The sequence below is a fragment of the Dufourea novaeangliae genome, unplaced genomic scaffold (genome assembly GCF_001272555.1).
Source record: "Dufourea novaeangliae isolate 0120121106 unplaced genomic scaffold, ASM127255v1 scaffold8, whole genome shotgun sequence".
NCBI lineage: Eukaryota > Metazoa > Arthropoda > Insecta > Hymenoptera > Halictidae > Dufourea > Dufourea novaeangliae.
In genome coordinates this window covers 10,433,391-10,447,988 of record NW_015373923.1, presented here as the reverse complement: position 1 = coordinate 10,447,988, position 14,598 = coordinate 10,433,391, and the positions used below count along the sequence as shown (strand labels likewise).

The 14,598-nt window shown below is 31.6% G+C and overlaps 2 protein-coding genes across 2 annotated transcripts; both read right to left on the bottom strand.

Annotated features, from left to right (window-relative positions):
• Window positions 1-223: 223 nt before the first annotated feature.
• On the bottom strand, window positions 224-2,624 carry LOC107194811 (sorting nexin-2-like). Its single transcript, XM_015584514.1, has 7 exons — window positions 2,239-2,624; window positions 1,786-2,037; window positions 1,462-1,708; window positions 1,221-1,385; window positions 1,025-1,146; window positions 646-945; window positions 224-571 (listed from the first exon to the last, which is right to left on the bottom strand). The coding sequence occupies exons 1-7, from the start codon at window positions 2,338-2,340 to the stop codon at window positions 224-226; spliced, it is 1,536 nt and encodes a 511-aa protein (XP_015440000.1). The 5' UTR covers window positions 2,341-2,624.
• Window positions 2,625-4,209: 1,585 nt separating this feature from the next.
• LOC107194625 (regulator of telomere elongation helicase 1 homolog) lies at window positions 4,210-8,206 on the bottom strand. Its single transcript, XM_015584271.1, has 12 exons — window positions 7,993-8,206; window positions 7,489-7,912; window positions 7,158-7,413; window positions 6,790-7,053; window positions 6,403-6,713; window positions 6,104-6,310; window positions 5,865-6,027; window positions 5,530-5,787; window positions 5,207-5,446; window positions 4,609-5,109; window positions 4,362-4,506; window positions 4,210-4,289 (listed from the first exon to the last, which is right to left on the bottom strand). Exons 1-12 carry the CDS (start codon window positions 8,123-8,125, stop codon window positions 4,210-4,212), a joined length of 2,982 nt encoding a protein of 993 aa, XP_015439757.1. The 5' UTR covers window positions 8,126-8,206.
• Window positions 8,207-14,598: the final 6,392 nt, after the last annotated feature.

Below are 14,598 nucleotides of genomic sequence, written 5' to 3'. Positions count from 1 at the left end.
GTTTATAAAACTTCTGATTGCTCGCATATTATGTTATTCTCTTGATTCTTCAATGCGAATATTATTATTGTACTGTAAATCGATAAATTATATACGCATCTTACAAATATTATTTCTCATTTGGAAATTTATTCCAAAATCATATACGAAAATGATTCTTTGCTGTAAGACTTTTCTTATTCTTATATTAAAAAGAAACATTTCGAGATTATTTTAGGAATGTTCATGCAACTGCTCGAGCTTCGGGTAAGAAGCTCTCCCAATATTTGATGACTTGGTTTTGATATTGCAACATGGATTCTAGATATTCTGTTAATTGCTTCTTAAAATCTTCCACTCTTACTAATTCAAATCGTTCAACTTCTTTCTTAATCATTTTCGAAATATTTTCAAATTCTTCTTGTCCTCTATCAACTTTTGCTTCCCATTCAATAACTTCGGTAGCAGCTTGACTTGTTTTATCACTTCTACCAGATTGTTCCAGCCTTGCTTTTTGCTCTCGCTTTTTATTTAACATAATTTGAGCATGTTGCCAGTTTTGGAAAACTTTTACTCGCTCATGGAATACATCCTGAAGTTAGTAACGACATTTCAAATTAATATAACATGAAGAACAGAAAGCTTAAATATAAAGTGATTACTAACCTTTATTGCTCCAATGAGTGCAACATAATCTCGTAACATTTCTCCAAATTGATAGAGATCACTATTGCTTTGTGCTTTTCTAACCACTTCTATTTTTTCTAAAGTCTCAGCCAGCTGAGCTAATGCCCTTCCTAAAGATGCCCCTGGTTCACCATGACCAAGAACTGCAATAGATCTCGCTGTCGCACCAGTACACGTTGCTAATTCCCTTCTCTGATTAGTTAAAGTGTCAACAGCAGAATGTAGTGAACGTAACTGAACATCAAGAGAATCAATTTGTGACGTCTTCTCTTCAAACCACTGTAAAATAAATAAACCAAAGACATGATGTCTTAGTTTACACATATTTTTTTATAAAGTTAGATTTCCTAAATTTTACTTTATCAGTTTCATCCATTTTGTATGTTATCTTGTTAACAGTTTTTCCAACTTTATTAAAGAGTCTCATTACTCCTTTACCACTAAGTGCAGATGTATTGGTAGCTTTTGGTAACTCCATATCTGTTCAGAAAATACATCAATTTTTCAATGTAATTGTATTTAAAAATATATTCCATTTTTTCATTATGATTTACCTGCTTCCAAAAATTCTCTAAAGTCAGGATCAACACTGAGAACTGGGTGAGCTGCAGTTCTGTTTAAATATCTTTCAAGTGCTGCTCTACGTCTTTCAAGAAACTCTGTAGAACTAGAGTTCTGTTCTTGACTCTTGTCGCCTGACATTTTAATCTTAGTTGTCCCTAATTAAATAATTAGTTTAATGTATTAAATAGTATAGTAAGTAAATATAGATTTAGAAAACTATCAAATTCATACCAATTACACTTTTTTCTGGAGCAGGAGGAATTATTCTACCATTTCTAAGGTATTTATCTGTTAATTTATCATAAAGGCCAAGGAAGTCACTGAAGCGTCTAATAACACTGAAATTTCTCTTTCTAAATATCGGCATATTTGTTTTTGTTTCAACCTTATAAGCAACATAAGCACCCATACCATCTCCAATTTTTTGAGGAGAAGTTACCGTAATTTTTAGAAATACGTCATTTGAATCAGGTGATACCTGTAGATAAAAATAATATTAGAATATTGTATACTTCTTCATTTTGTATAAATAATATTTAATAACACAATATATACCACATCCAATGATTGATTCTGTATAATATTTGTTGGCAACACATCTGCAGTATCATTTATGGGAACATCTTGGAGGTCACCTATATCGCTACTCATCGGTCCCAATGGTGGACTTAAAGGTCCTGGTGCAGGACTTGATACAGATGAAAATGAATTTTCTTCAGGTGCATCTCGTAACGTTAACTTTGGTAATTCTGCTTGGATTGTTGAAATTCCATTATAGGGAGATGAATCTTCCAGCAAATTCTGATCCTACATACAAAGAGTGTTAATAATATTGAATTATATTTGAGTAATTTTTAAAATGCAATAAACGAGATCGTCAATTAAATCGATTGTTTCTGATAACGAATAAATATGTACTGCATTGATTATAAGAACAAATGAATTCCAAGAGCGGTGCTCAGGTTGTAAAACTTTTACGCATATGTGTTATAATATTATAAAACGTACTTGTACGGCCGACGCGAAAATATCATCATCATCGTCATCCAAATCATCGACTTTTTTCTCGTTTGTGTCGAAAAGTGGTGGAGATTCTTTAATATCAGCCATCTTAGCGATTCTGTTAATCTACCGAGAAACGCACTGGGATCGGCCCCCTAAATAATGAATGCCAACGTCAATCGTTATCTACGGCTATCGTGTTTCTCACAGTATCTGTATTAGTGCGTTACAAACTTTTCAGTTTAATTTCTTTACACATTCCACGCATCAACGTGGAATTCAGTGGAATTCCCACGACGCACGGGATACGGTGCACGCACATTAACTTCACAAGTATACTATTTATAATAGTAAAAGGTGTCCACTAACTGACGAAGTCAATTCCTCTCGTACTTGAGTGAAAAAACTGCATCGTGTGTACGAAGTACTATACCATTTACATTAAATTGTTATTGACTAGTAATGAATTCATAGCGGTACATTCGAAAACTATGAAGCAGAATAAACTGTTTTTATATCCTAATTCTATATACTTTCACAAAAAAATGGATTTGAGGACAGGTGTTTACAATAAATTGACATACCATTTATTTATACTCAAAAACTTAAGGTCTAAAACATTTGAATATTTTTTTACATAAGATGAATTCATGTAAAGAAACTCCGATAATATTTTTCTGTGGATGTAAATATGTAGGAGACTTGACATATGTACAATTTTTCAATTTTTAATTTCGATGATCTTACGAAAATTACAAGTTAACTCTTGAGATAACAGATGGATTTCAAATTTCGATTCTTGCCGACTGATTTTCCGAAGAAACACGAAGCAAAAGAAATTGATGTGAAAATAATATATCCCCAGTTAGCCAGAGCCAGAGTCAGCCAGAGTCATCTGCAGACTCTGAGAGGTCTCTGAGAATAATTTTAATTTTTACATTTTGACGAAATCGTTCAAAACAGTTCAAAAATCGAAATAAATCCAATTTAAAGCGCAGAACGCGTAGAAGCGTAGAAGATGCTCTGTCTTGAAATTACCAAATGAAAGTAAGGATGAGAAGATAAAGGTAAGTAACGATATTTACAGAGAAAGGTTTGAAACAGGTATGTTGCACGAATATTTTTTACATTAATCATATTTTCAAATTATGTTTTCAAGGTATCCGTATTTTGAAGTAATACAGTACTGATTTTGTCATAAGCTATATTAACAGAATAAATGTTATATTTTTCAGATAATATAAAAGTGGAGAAAGATCTGTCGCATCCCACACCAAGCACATCCAGAATGATAACTTTTAATTACTGTAAATACTGTTAGTTGCATACTTTGGCGTTTATTGCTTTCAACATACATATATATGTTATGGTACTACAATATTTTGGATCTTCTTATATTATTTTTATGTAATTAATAATGAATTTGTATATAATCATATAAATAAACATCATTTTTATTAATTTCCAATCTTATACAGTAATTCTAAATATTATCGCATTGCGATCATAATAAATATACAAAACGCTACGTTCGAAGCCATTGCAAATAATGTACATATAGTATATAGTTATTAATATTATCTAGATGTATTACTATAGATTTAACATCTGTAAATACATTCTGTGATATTCAGACGTCTTCGCTACGAGAATAAATGAAAGCAATCCGTTGAACAGAGAGTAGATATCTTCAAAGAAAGAAAAAGAAAAAGTAAAATGGGTATAACAGAAAGCATCTTGACAGGGGAAGGAAGAAAACGTTAAGTGGGTTGAATAGAGAGAACGTTCGGAGACAGAGAAAAGTGGGTATAAAGTGCGTAGGGTAGACGGCTTCGTGTTTGATTATACCGATTATACCGTGACAACCACAAATCACTTAAAATATGTATATAATAAGTCTATTAATACTTGTAGTACATTTTTAGAAATCATTTTATAAATTCGTACCAGTCCTAGTATTTCCTTATACTTTTAATATTATGGTTGCATATTTTTTAAGTGAGTAACGTGAGTTTCAAATGCTTCAATATGTTGCTTTTTTAAAAAATGTTTAAACCCTAAAAATTCGAAAGTTCCTTAGGTGTAAATAACAAATAATATGTATACTGTAATCTTAAAAAAAAGTATACCTATAAATAAGTGAAGTAGTCCTTCTTTTGATGGAAATAAATTTTGAAGTATCCTTAACAATTCATCTAAATTACTTGTCTTTGTATAGTCTTGTATCATTTTTGCAAATATTTTGTAATTAACTTCTGGTAATGAACGTTTCACCTAAAATTGTTTATAGGTAATAGACGTAAGTATACACTTTGAAATGTTTCTGACTTAAAAATATTTTATACATTTATATTTATTTTATAAATCGATATGTACCTCTTTTAAATATGTTTTGCCCAAAACTGTTTTATCAATATCATTCGAGGGTTCTTCAGATATTTGCTTAGGATCTTTTAAATTGTCTATATCTTTTGTATTTGCACATGAAGAAGTTGAAGGACCAGATAACTGTGCATTAAATTCTAAAGGTAACATCTTTATTTTTCTCTTTTTTGTAAATGGTTCAACGATATCCTTTGATAGTAGACATGTAGTGTTTTTTAGTTTTAATTTGCAGTCACTAAAATTAATAACTGGTTTAGATTCTGTTTTTAAAAGTTCGGAAAAGATTTTCTTCTTTATTTCAGTTGATTTAGTATTCTTTTCACTTTCATTAGTATATGAATCGATGTGAAAAGTATCATCTGTTTCATATGTTACTTCGGATTTCTGTTTCAATGTATTTTTTGCTAATCGAGATATAGTCGTGTCAAAAGAAGCAGCCATTGCAGGTAAGGAAATACTGTTACTCGTTGATTGCATATTTGGTTGCGGCAACTGAAAACATTTTGAATATAGCAATGTGAATTATGATTTTTAAAACATGCATTTTACATTACATTACTATTTGCCTTCACGCAGTAATTAAACTCACTGTGTGTTCTGCATATTTAAAGAAGTCTCGCAAGTGTCTTGTAATCATTCCAAAACTAGTAAACTTTTTAATACAAGGTCTCAACCAAGCAGATAAATGCTTTTTAAAATTTTGGTTTTCAAATCTACAGTCACAAAGTATTATAGCTCCGTAATCATTTTTATGACGTATAATTCGTCCGATAGCTTGATTAACAGCTCGCGACGCTTCAAGTTGATACCATTGTTGGCCAGATAAGGCCTGAAAAAAAAAGTAAACAACAATATGTATAAAGTACTGCATCTATGCTTGATGCATTGAATATAAATTTAAAATTTAGTTACTTCTTTGTTGCTGCTTCTAATCTCTTCCAAGTATTGTTGTTTTAATATAATTCTTGGATCTTTTAAAGGTGGAAATGGAAGACCAGTAATTAACACAGCTCTACCATTTGCATTCGCAAAATCGAGTCCTTCGCTCACTTTTCCTCTACAAACTGCCATAAAAATTGCTCCTTTACAAGAGGGATCTTTAATTTTTTCACAGTATTCAGTCATAACATTTGCAAAGCCATCTTTGGATTGTGGTTCTACGTATATTGGCTAAAAATATAAGTATATTGGTATACATATGTATGCATTTGAAACAATGACCATGTGCATATATTAAAGATAATTACTTTATGATCTGCAATTTTTGTCCATAAATCTGTGTTCTGCCATTCCTCTCGACACTTTTTCATTATAGGATACGAAGGGAAAAAAACTAATAAACCATGAGGTATTAGACAACTAAAATTAAATATTGTTCGACCAAGAGATGCTATGTACTTGGGATCATTTCTAAAAGAAATTATATAATTCAAGTACATAACATGTTATGAATATATTAATGAAAAAATATTTTAAATAATAATACCTTGTGTTGAAGGAAGAGTTCAATGAATAACCATCAGGACCTTGGCCAAGGACACCCACACAGACTTGGTCTCCTTTTACTATATGTGGATTTTCTAATTGAACATCAATTGGTATTCCAAGTTCAGTTATAAAAGGTTTTAGAGGAGATAATGTGCCACTTGTTAATATCGTTGCGCGTACACCTTGTGCCATTAGCTGTTGCATGCTTTATCAAACATATGCATATTATAATTCACATGTGTATGTACAAATATACTTTGATTGAAATAATACAAATCAAAAATGTACTAAGTTTACCTAAATCCAGGACTAAAGCACCAATAACTAATAATTTTGCCTTCATTTTTTGAAATCGTTTTCTTTGTTTCCCAAACATCATTCTTATAAACTTTTTTTGGTTCCTCTAATTGAATGTATACCTTGTAACATTGTTTAATTTTTTCTCTATAACATACATTGTTACCACTGTTAAACACTATTCTTAATAGATCACTGAATTTTTGGAGCGCGTTACCTTTCCTTGCAAACGGAGAGGTACTTGTAGTTGTTAAATAAAGAACAATCTTTTCTAGTTTCTCTATTACTAGTTGTTCCTTACCATGCGTTAACTGTTAAAAACAATTATCAAAAATAAATATGTTAGACATGTATGATGTAGTCAAAATGTTATTAATAAATACTAACTTGAGCTTTTTCAAGTAATTCAAAAATATAGCCACCAGGAAGCGTGTCTCCTTCTTTATGTTTTATGATTTTTATAGAGTCAATAGCTTTCTCCACTTCTAAAAACATAGCTTTTAAAATACATAAATCATCCGCAGTAAAATCTTTTTGTACATTCCCAGAATTTTCCATTAAAAAGTCATTTTCCTTTTGTATACTATGAGCCATCTCTTCCATTACTGCTGTTATTTCATCAATACACATTGCAATATCTGTGCTAGATATCTGCAAAAATGTTATATTAAATTTGACATAACATATATTCCCTATTCTTAATATACTTAATATATACTTAGTATATTTTAGACATTATTGCATTATTTTAACACCTGGAATGATGCTGCTTCTTCACAAGTTTTCTCAATATTGTGTGCTTCATCTAAAAGAATGATACTATTCTGCAAATCTATGCCTTGGGATCTTCTTGCTTTTGGATCTAATATATAATTGTATGGTAAAAAAGTTATATCTGCAGTCTGCTTAAGTTCCTTAGATAAAAAGTATGGGCAACACTTGAATTTCTGTCCAGCTTTTACTAAATCCTCTATATCTAATACTTCCTGTTTAAAAAAAGGATCTTCTTTCCTATAGAAATGTGTTTCCTATTAATGCATTTCAGATATGAACCGACTATGAGTACCAAATGTTAAAAGACTTTACCTTGTTTCAACATTATTATAATAAAAACATGTTCTAGATTTTATTTTAGAATGACACATATGTATTTTATTGGAACTATTAGTCTCTTTGGATACTTCTGGGTGAATACAAAGTTGATCCCTGGATCCTAATACAGCGGTACTAGTATGTTTATAAGCACTTCTTTTCAACTCCTGCATTGCTTGTGAAAGTTGAGAATGTGTTCTAGATGCATAGATTATTTTTGGTGCAGCCCAAATAAAATTGATGGGAGGATCTAAATCACCTGTAGCTCCTTTAAGTTCATTATTTAACTTGTTAAAGAAATGTCCTCCAAAATTTGGTTTCTCTATTGCACTTACAATTGCTTGTGCTTGCAGTTGAGCTTTCTTCATTAATAACCAACTTAAGGAGGAACATAAGAGGCACAATGTTTTCCCTGTACCTAAAATATTTACATCAATTAATTTTCATTTCCAAGGATGAATAGTATGTAGAAATAATAAATATGATGCCACAATGTACCAGTTGGAGATTCTAAAACCCCATTTTTGCTATTCTGAAGGCATTCTATCACTTTTGCCATATAATCTTCTTGAACAGAATACGGTTTGAAAGGAAAATTAACAATAACATTGTTAATTGTCACGTCAGGCATTATATTAACAAGAATTTCACCAAGTATACAAGAATCTTTTCTTATTATACACAGAACATTTATACAAGTATTATAAGTATGTAACAGTACTGAACAGCACTAACCACACTTCCCGCCAAATTCTGAAATCAACATGATTCAACCACCGACTAGGTATAGAATAGACCTACCATCCAATGCTTTTTTCTGTCCCACGTTCGCAGGGCTAGTAGCCCTGTTACCATTTTAGTGTCAATATCCGACGTTACCGATAAAGCATGAATTCTGAGTATTATCACAGACGAGATATAAGAATAGACCTAACATACAATGTAATTTTCTGTCCCATGCTTCGTGGGCGTCAGAAATGGTCAGAAGCCCCCTTACCATTTTAGTGTCAATACCTGACGTTACCGATAAAGCATGAATTTTGAGTATTATTAACACAAATGAAGTGTTATATATTCCATTCATATTGCGTGTATCTATACGATTTGACGGGAATAAAAATATCCGCTGCTTCAGTTTAAGGTATAATATGATAAATAATATAATAGGATAAATATGGCAGTTATGAAACATGAAACGGAAAAGTATATATTTTTTCACTTAACTACAAGACAATTTATTCTAAATTTATCGTTAATGGACATTTTATTAATGTTACTTTTTACATGTTCTTGTTTTATTCGTTTTTATATCATGTCTTACATTTGTATATTTGTAACAGATAAATTCAGAATAGATGTAGTTTCATAAATAGTTTATCAAATCTACATGTGAGAGAATATATACACCGCTTTTGTTAACATTTACATATTTATAATTTATATGGGAGTATGAATAGTTTTACTGCCTATTGTAAGAATCTTAATAGGCACGAACAATTACTTTCTGGCAATTGGTAAATTTTTACATATGAATTTACTTACACGTTATTTACTTACAAAAATTTTATTTATTGCGAGTAATTAAATAATGGACGTATGTTAATATTCAGCTACGTGTCTCTCAAATAAAAATATACTATTAGTCCGATATTTGAAAATATGCATGCGTTCGTTGTCACTGTTAAACTGTTGTAATAACAATGGAATAATAAAATAATTTACTCAGATGTACATAATAATACATATACATATCCATAAAAACAATATTAAACGCAATAACTTTTTTGTAGACGAAGAAAAACTAATATAGAATCCAAGACTCCTTTCTAATACGTCTACTTTATAGCGAACGGACGGAAGAGAATCCGTTCACGACCATGTGACAATAAACTTCTTAGATTTAACGTAGTTCACAAATTCACCGCTCTCATAACGTAGAGGGCAGCAGAAAATCCCTGACATTTTACACTATCGGTATTTCAGAACATGAGACACGAAGTCCCATAAGATGATAGGTCTATCCTATACCTAGTCGGTGATTTAACATAGTTCACAAATTTACCGTTCTCATAACATAGAGGGCAGCACAAAATCCCTGACTTTTTACACTATCGGTATTTCAGAACATGAGACACGAAGTCCCATAAGATGATAGGTCTATCCTATACCTAGTCGGTGATTCAATACAATTATTATTGTCTTCGTCGGTGTTTACCTTAGCGTCATACATTTTATTATAATAAAGCAGTAGCGTGGGAAGAGTTACTGGACCATTGTTTATAATGCATGTATAATTGAACAGTAGTTTCATTTATTCTTTTTTATTGAAAACAATGTAATCAATAATATGAATATTTGAATTTGTTTAATTGTGACATACAAAATGATTAATAACTACATTTGCTTATTAGTTATCTTATTTATGTATCAAAGTGTAGAAAAACACAAGTTAGTGATTGCAACTGTTAAAAATATGATTTATGTATTTGGTAACAGGTGGCTTACATAGGGAATAATTGTAGTTAAGTTGGCATTCCTTTATTCTTTCTGTCAACATACATTTATAGGTTGGCAAAAGTTTTTTGTTAAAAAGGCGCTAAGCAAAAGGTGCGCAGTTCGAAGTATGCCCTCAAGATGTAAGCCACGTGTGGCAACCTGTGTTCTCAATTCTTTATTATTTTTTTGTATTGTATAGTCTTAGTTTAAATTAAATAAATAAGTTTATTTCTTTTGCAAACTAAAAAGAACTAAGGAACATTAAATTAAATCAACCTTTCCTCAAATTCTAACATGGTAGCAGGGCGTGGTTGGTTAAAAAAAAAAGAAAGGCGTTGAATGAAAAAGAAAGGAAAAATGGCGGACAATAGAAAAGAAGAATTTGCGTTGCAAGTATTTAACGGCTTGCAGTATGATAAGTAGAAGTTCAGACTAAAACTATTTCTTGAAATGAAAGAATACTTCGAAGTTATTCAACACGAAACAAGCCCAATGAAATTAAAGAGGCAGCTTGGGATAAGAAAGAAATAAGGGCGAGAAACTACATCGTCAACAGTGTAACTGATACACAGCTAGAAATGATTATAAAAGAAACAACGGCAAGAAAAATGATCAGAAAGCTGGATGAAATATACTTAGTAAAAAGCAGCGCAATCAAGCTTTTGTGCAAAAGAAAACTGCTGGACTTAAAAATGAAAGAAAGTGAAAATCCAACTGAATTCTTAAATGAATTTGAGAAGCTAATAAATGAACTAGGTAATGCAGGAGAAATCATAAGTAAGGATGATAAGTTAAATTATTTACTATTGGCCCTACCTGAAAGTCTTTCACATATAGTCGACATAGTAGATGCATTACCAGACAAAGAAAAATCAATTGAATATGTAAAGTCAAAGCTAATGTTAGAGTATCAAAAACGACAGAGTAATGTGAAGAATGATTTTCAAGCTTTTAATTCCAATATGTCACAACATAAAAGAAATTATAATTCCCAATACAAAAAATTTAGCACTAAAAGGTTCAATAATGAGCTACCAAGCAACTCGAGATTTTTAGAAAATAGAAACAAGACTTATAATCAAATGAGAAAATGTTACAGATGTAATCAGCCAGGGCACGTTCAATGTTTCTGTAAAAGTAATACAAATTGGCAAGACAGACCCTCAGGAAACTATGATTCAAGAGAAACAGCTGGAGCCTTTGAGGTGAAAAATAAAGATAAGAAAAACTCGTTCAACGTAGAAGTTATGAAAGCAAGAGTTGATACACAAATAAGGGCAAACATGAAAATGGAAGAAAATATTGAATGGCTGTTGGATAGTGGATGCTCAGACCACATGGTAAATACAGATAAGTATTTTTCTAAATGTAAGACATTAGAAAATCCTGTAAATATTAAAGTAGGTGATGGTTTCTCATTAACATCAGACAATATTGGAAATATTGATGTATATTTCAATGTTTATGGAAATTGGATAAAAACTGAAATCAAGAATGTTTATTGCGTACCAAAAATGAAACAAAACTTATTAAGTGTTCCCTGTATATTAGATCAAAATAACTATGCTACTTTTAAGAATAAAACTGCTAGGATTTATAATAGTGAAAATAAATTGATTCCAGTTGCAATACGAAAGACAAAATTATTTGAATTAGTTGGAAAAGTAGTAAATACTAAAACTGCTGAAAATATATCTTACACTAGCTTAATGGAAACGTCGAAGAAGGAAAAATGGCACAGAATACTGGGCCATGTAAATTTTAGAGATCTAAAACATTTATGCGATCTACAGTTGCTTGAGGGATTGCCAATAAAGATTGAAGATGAATTTTTAAAATGCGAAGTCTGCTTGGAAAATAAAATGATAAATATGAAATTTAAAAATAATAGAAGAAGAGCAAATGATATTTTAGAAATAATACACACCGATGTAAATGGTCATTTCACTCAAACTGGCTATACAGGTGAAAAATACTTTGTATCATTTATCGATGACTTTAGTAAAATTGCTGTAGTTTATTGCATAATATAAATATGATGAGGAACCGAACGGGAAAAAGATTAAAGGAAATCCATTGCGACAATGGGAAAGAATATTTAAATAAAAATCTTTTTTCTCTTCTAAGAAAGGAAGGAATACTAAGACCGTATCCACCTTACACATATGAATTGAACGGTGTTGCAGAAAGATACAACAGAACGATCATGGATCGGGCAAGATGCTTGCTAGCAGAAGCCAAGATTGATAAACGTTATTGGCCTGAATGTGTATACGCAGCTGCTTACATTGGAAACAGATTGCTAGCAAACACGAAAATTGACAAAACTCCGTATGAAATTTTCTTTAATAAGAAACCTGATGTAACAAACCTACGTATGTATGGAAGTAAAGTTTTCGTGAGAATTCCTGAAGTGCACAGACCTTTAAAGCTTCATTCGAAATCTGCAAAAGGCCTTTTGATTGGCTACACTGATCTTGGATATAAGGTATTGATTGAAAATAAAGTAATTGTTAGTCGAAATGTACAGTTAATTGAAAAAAATACAAAATCTATTACGATTACGCAATACGAGGATACAGAAAATGTTAAAGAAAATGAAATTGAAGAAAATAAAACAGAAGAAGACCAAGAAAAACGAGAAACTGAATCTGAAAATGAAAACGAAGAGGAAGACGAAAAAGATAAAATTGAAGAACCCACGAAAACTACACGTCCAAAAAGAGAAATACAGAGACCAAAAAAGTTTAATGATCATGTTGTTTACGTGCACTACTGTAGTGCAAAAGTACCAGAAAGTTATGACGAAGCAATAAATTGTCCAGAATCTAAAAAATGGATAAATGCAATGAAAGAAGAGATCAAAAGCTTAGAAGAAAATGAAACATGGTCGTTGGTAGATGAACTAGTCAACAAGGGAATTATTGAAGTAAAATGGATCTATAGAATCAAATCAGATGGAAAATATAAAGCTCGCGTCGTTGCAAAAGATTTTCAACAGGCATATCAAGAAAACGAAGTACTCTATTCACCAGTGGCGAGAACGAATACGTTAAAGCTCATGTTAATATTTTATCTTATCTTATTAAAATTACTATTTCAATTATGTTTTTTCTTTTTATATGCAGAAAAGCAAAAGACCATTCGGCATCATATATGCGTGGATCAGTTGCAGCATCTAATTGTAAAAATAATTTATCTATATACAACATAACATGTATGTATAGAATCCAAAATTTCAATATTGAAGTGGAAAACATTTATTTTCTTCTTTTTAAATGCCTCACAAATCAATATTGTTTAAGTTTTTGTTTTACTGGGAGGTTACAAAGTGAAATTACAAAATAATTAAAAATAAAAAGTAAAACCGCCACATTGGGATTCGATTGGGGTCTGCTGACTGTTGCTCACGCGTTTAGGTTGTCGGGCATCGCGTCGAAAACATGAATTTTCGCCGCAGTAGGATTCAAACAAGATTTCCAAGCCAGCAGTGATGTCAGATCGTGGGTCGCTTTACCCCCTCCCCCACTCTTTTCTCACTATAGCTCGAAATCGTTTTAAAGAGGAAACGTACCGCAAAAGAATCATTCACCATTTTTTAGACCATGTTGCAAGTTTGACTATCGAGGGCATAGGGTAAAAAAAATGTGATCAGTTCGGCCTTTGGCACAGGGGTTACGTGTACTTTTAACTTGAAGAAAACGTGGACACATGGAAGATTCCACGATTGTGGTTAAAATGGCATCGTGTTTTGTGAAAAATGGTAATTATGCAATATTTTACGTTATTTTGGAATGGACTGTATACGACGAAGGAAAATTTCCACAAATTGGCAACTGAAGGCCTTTAAAGAGAAATCTCACAGCTTTCAAAAATTCTTTCGGAATTTTCTATACGATCATCCGTTCGCAAGTTACAGGCGCTCAAAGTGGAAAGTGCCTTTTCTCATATGATGACGAATAATTCAGCCAATAAAAATTGTACAACAAAATTAAACAAACGAAATTAAGGAGAAAAGTTTGTTCTCTAAAAGTATTCCATTGGGATTACTAGAAAAAATTTTATTTGGCCCACGCATTCTCTCAAAGTTGACCAACATTTTTTAACATTCATAACAAACTACATGAAAATAATTTTTGAATTCCCTGTGTTTGTAGTTTATCAGCGAAAATACAAATACGTGAAAATACAAAATAAGAGAAGGATCTCTTAACGAGTTCTTTTTACTTGAGTGCTTAGAACGAACTTTACTGCTTGAATAATTCGAACTAACTGTTCCGCCGACTGTACGCCAACGCGTACGTGGCTCAGTCTCTTCGTACAAAGTCAGAGAAGAACAACAGTTACAGTATGTTTTCTCCTCGTCGTCGTTGTACGAAGAATCATGATCGACTAACGAAATTTAACGGTAGATACCGGCTGTACCTCCGAAACCGGTAATAATTGGTACCCCTAGTTTCTAACAATATATGTGGGAATTGGGATAAGGGTTGGTAATAAATATGTAAGTATAAGTTTAAAACAAACGCACAAAACGGTTATGTTTAAATATATTTAACTGAATGCTACAAGTTCACACTATTTCGCTATCATACTAAACACAGTTCT

What these genes read in the sequence shown, in the direction of transcription:
- LOC107194811 (XM_015584514.1), bottom strand. Translation starts at nt 2,340, where the DNA reads ATGGCTGATATTAAAGAATCTCCACCACTTTTCGACACAAACGAGAAA. An exon ending in TCCAGAAAAAAGTGTAATTG is followed by an intron (nt 1,386 to 1,461) that starts GTATGAATTTGA and finishes TTATTTAATTAG; the next exon opens with GGACAACTAAGATTAAAATG. An exon ending in TAGAGAATTTTTGGAAGCAG is followed by an intron (nt 1,147 to 1,220) that starts GTAAATCATAAT and finishes TTTTCTGAACAG; the next exon opens with ATATGGAGTTACCAAAAGCT.
- LOC107194625 (XM_015584271.1), bottom strand. Translation starts at nt 8,125, where the DNA reads ATGCCTGACGTGACAATTAACAATGTTATTGTTAATTTTCCTTTCAAA. An exon ending in AAGAAGCAGCATCATTCCAG is followed by an intron (nt 7,054 to 7,157) that starts GTGTTAAAATAA and finishes ACATTTTTGCAG; the next exon opens with ATATCTAGCACAGATATTGC. An exon ending in TGCTTTAGTCCTGGATTTAG is followed by an intron (nt 6,311 to 6,402) that starts GTAAACTTAGTA and finishes TGTTTGATAAAG; the next exon opens with CATGCAACAGCTAATGGCAC.